Source organism: Monopterus albus, unplaced genomic scaffold (assembly GCF_001952655.1).
Source record: "Monopterus albus unplaced genomic scaffold, M_albus_1.0 scaffold121.1, whole genome shotgun sequence".
NCBI classification, from domain to species: Eukaryota; Metazoa; Chordata; class Actinopteri; order Synbranchiformes; family Synbranchidae; genus Monopterus; species Monopterus albus.
The window spans coordinates 333,250-337,385 of record NW_018128001.1 but is presented as its reverse complement, the minus strand read 5'-3'; the positions used below and the strand labels follow the sequence as shown (position 1 = coordinate 337,385).

Below are 4,136 nucleotides of genomic sequence, written 5' to 3'. Positions count from 1 at the left end.
GTGTGTGTGGGTGTGTGTGTGTGTGTGTGTGTCCTGGTCTCTTCACTATGTAAATCATTGAATTTTAGGATGACATGGTTAACCGTAGTGGTTATGGTTAAAGTTAGGATAGGTCACTAGGAAGTGAATGTAAGTCAATATAAAATCCTCACAAAGAATGAAAACGTGTGTGTGTGTGTGTGTGTGTGTGTGTGTGTGTGTCTGTGGTCTTGTTTTTCTATACATACTGTATGATGATGGTAAACTGGGGAGCACACTGGGTTCATGGGGATGGGCATCATTTCTGGGGACCGGTGGCTGATAACATGGCATGTTAATCTGTCTAGCAGCTGCAGTCAACAGACTGTCCAGAGTGGACCCCACCTCTCACCCAGTGTCAGCTGGGATTAGTTCCAGTCATTTCTCAAACATCAAGAACAACCTCAACTCTCTCATCAACCAACATGACTCGTTCACTCTGCCACCAAGAACCTGACATCGCTTCGTCCGGTTGGCTTTAGTTCCTCCAGCTTCTTCACCTTAAATATCACTGATCCATAACAAGTAATGTGCAAAATGATAATGCTAAGGAAAACTAGTGTAAAATAATGAACTTGTTGGTTTTAATTCTGCTTTGTGAAGTGACACAGTGGACTGAGGGGACTGTATCAGGAAGAACTGAGTCTTTGTAAAAGACTGAATGGAAGCTTTGTCACGACTGATAGTGAAGCTGATTTACTTTTTTGATCTGTGTGTAAATTATGTGTACTTTTTAATTTTCTGTGTTGAAAAATGTCAAACTCCACCAGTGATGTGATTTGTGATCTGGAGCTTGTTGTCTAACGATGTTCGGACACAGACGTTGCTCATTTCCACCTCCACCCGTCGTGTTGCTCATAAGAATCTCTCACAAAAAACGAACATAGCAAAATTCTACAAGTTATAACATAATTAGACGTAAATACTGTCAAAAAGAAACATGTTACAAACGTTAAGTTAAGAAAACCATGAGCTTCCAAAAACCTTCAGAATCTTTTCCAAAACAAACTAAGCTGGGTAGTAGCGTGACTCTTAAAGCCACAGTACACAGTTAAGAACATTACTGAACACTATAGTAATGACCGTTTTTCCAAAATTCAAGTAATGATTGGTCAATATTAACATTTTTTATACCTTTAACCATTTAAACATACAAACAGTCTAAATTAACTGTCCAATAAATATATACAAATGGAACTGGAACAGGTGGAACATTGTGGGTGTAGTGTAAAAATGTTAACACTATGTAATAATTCTTTAGTATATTACTTGTGTGGTGTAGAAGATAATTATTTAAGAATGTAATTATGTACAAATGTTAACACTTTGTAATAATTCTTTAGTATATTACTTGTGTGGTGTAGAAGATAATTATTTATGTAGAGATACTGCTTGCAAACCAATGATGGTAAGATGATGTCAGGGGGTAGGACTGGATAAGTCTGACTTCTTCCTACTCCATTCAAGCATGTACTAGGTATAAGCAAATTGATATTGGATTAGCATTTGTTGGATATGTGTATAATTATGTGTGTTGACATATCGACTGTCTTTACATGCTTAAAAGAATAAATAAATCAAATCAAACTGCACAACTAGAATTTCACAGTTGTGTTTTTTGGCCTTTACATGAGGTACATGCACAATATTCATGTACAGGAGAACAACAGTACATTAAGATACATACAGTAAGAACAAATACTATTTCAAAAAATACACAGGTAACAAAGATAAATTGCAAGTTGCGAAGTAACACAGTATATCTACTCAGGTAGCTACTATGCTGTTTAAATTAAAAAAGGATTATTGCTGCCTGAAAGTGACGTGGCCAATGTGTGATGTGAACTAAATTCATTCAGACAAATCTTTCCAATTCCAATGTTCATTTATTATTCTAATCATTCAAAGCAGTTCAATAATCTGAAAGGCAGGGAATAGATTCACCGTCTCTGCAGAGACATAAATAAAAGCACTGAATAAGAGACTTGTCAAATCATTGTCAGCCAGTTGAAAAGTCAAAGTCCTGTCTCTCTTCTCCTCTGCTAGCTCCCCATCCTTGTTTGCTTCCTGAACACTGTCACACACCCAGTTCACCCAGTTCACTAACCTCTTTATGTTCACAGTTCTTTTTGGCTCTTATGTCAATTCCCAAACTTAGCTTCCTATCTTCTCTTTTACGGGAAAACACCCTCTGAAATGGGCTCACAAACAGAAAACAGACTGAACATCCCCCTGGAACTCTCGTTCTGACACACACCCCACTTTCAGAACAAAGGTCAAAACCTGATAAAATTATGTGGGCATTGTTCAGCTCACCCTGTAGTCTACTGCATTCCATTGTACTCAGTTACCTGTCACATATTACATGTTACACACTAACCATAAGCATTAACTATTAACTATATTTGCTTGTTTTAACCACTACAAAAACAAAGAGCTTTGACCACTTGGTGTCTGGTGGTCTGTTTGCAGGTTGGTCCTTCTGTGAACAGCGTCGTGCTGCCACCTTGTGGTGCACAGACTCGTCTACAGGACACAGCAGATCAGCTGCTGTAGCTCCGACCCAACTGTACACAACCTGAAACACACACATTGACCCCACTACGCTCCTCCAGCAAATTTTCAGGAACTGAATTGTGCATGTGACATTTGAAATTGTCTAAAATCACTGTGGAAACACAAGTGACTGGGTCTAAAGCTATAAGGCTGCATGAGGCCGAGGAGCTGCTGGCTGTTCACACTACACTTTGTTTTCACATCCCAGCTGCTTTAATGTTTGGTTTTTTATTGCAGATCCTCCCATAGAGGCACGTTTGGTCTCTGTGTGAGGTCATCAGCTCTGCTCTGATTGGTCCAGCCTGAGAGTGGCCTGGCCATCATACAGATCAGACACACCTGGGTGAAGAGTGTGTTCAAGTTCCAAGTGTTTATTTGTCATATGCTCAGTTAGGAAACGTGTTTCCCTGTATAATGAAATTCTTACTCCTTTTCTCCTTCTAATTCTTATCAGATGAGATGTGCTTTGTGATGTTTATTTGGCACAGGAAGGTCCAACACATCGAAATGTGGCTCTGTTAAATTTAACGTGGGTGCTCTTACTCCTGTGTGCTGAGCTTTTGTTTGACTTGCTTCTGTTTGATCCAGCACCTGTGCAGGATGCACACGGACACAGGGTTGTGTTCAGGAGCGTCCTCTGCCCTCAGACACCCGGAGACATCCAGAGATGTTCCACATGTGGTTCATTTGGTCTGCTCACTGCTGGAGTCGGTTGAAGTGAACTTGATGCATCTCAGAAGACGAAGAGCACATAATTGTCCACCTTGCTACCAGGTCTGTTGACTACACACTAACTACACCACAGTATATGGTTACACATTCCCCCTGCTGTCTGCACACACAAGGTAAGTTCATGGTAAAAGCACTTGACAGGAGATGTTACTGCAAAGCAATCATCATCAAGACAAATACAGTATTAAATACAGCTGCTTCCCTCGTCCCCTCTCGGAGCTCCAGGCCCTTAGAGTTTCATGAAGTCACGGAGTCACTGAGAGGTCAGAGGAAACCCAGCAGGGGCCTGGTTCAGCATCTGGAAGCTTCATCTGGACGCCAAGCCGATGCTTCCACAGTTCAAAGACACTGAATCAAGGCCAGCCTCCGTGGAAGTACAGCAGCCAAGAAACCACTTTTTCAGAAGGGGACAGGGTGAAAAGGCTGAGATATGCAAACACTCTCAGACTGGAGTGGTGATACCTGGAAAAGTGTCTTATGGAGAGATGAATCCGTTTTAAATTTTGGGGTCCAGTCATGTGAGAAGAGGAGGAGCCTTCAGGGGAACATGGTGGAGGCTCCGTCATGGTTTCAACACGTCAATCTCCCTCATAGGAAGGGACGTCACACTGAACCCTGACATTGGGCAGTAGAAGCCAGTTTTGTGTATGTGTTTGTGTTTTTTTTTTATATTTAATAACATATATTTCTGGTTATATCTTAATAAAGAGACTGTATTAAATTATTACAACTTTGATAAAGCAGGAAATCTAATAATGGCTTCTGACTTTTGCACAGTATGTGTGTGAAAATTTCACTGTGTCGAAAAAAATACAAACATCAGCTCAAAA

General features: G+C 40.5%; 1 protein-coding gene across 1 annotated transcript in view; it reads left to right on the top strand.

Moving 5' to 3' along the window:
- LOC109966921 (uncharacterized) overlaps positions 1 to 990 on the top strand; it is a 2,974-nt gene extending 1,984 nt beyond the window's left edge. Inside the window, exon 2 of the mRNA XM_020612169.1 lies at positions 410 to 990. Coding sequence (XP_020467825.1) covers positions 410 to 475 — 66 coding nt within the window. The 3' untranslated portion in view covers positions 476 to 990. The remainder of the gene's footprint in view (positions 1 to 409) is intronic.
- Positions 991 to 4,136: the final 3,146 nt, after the last annotated feature.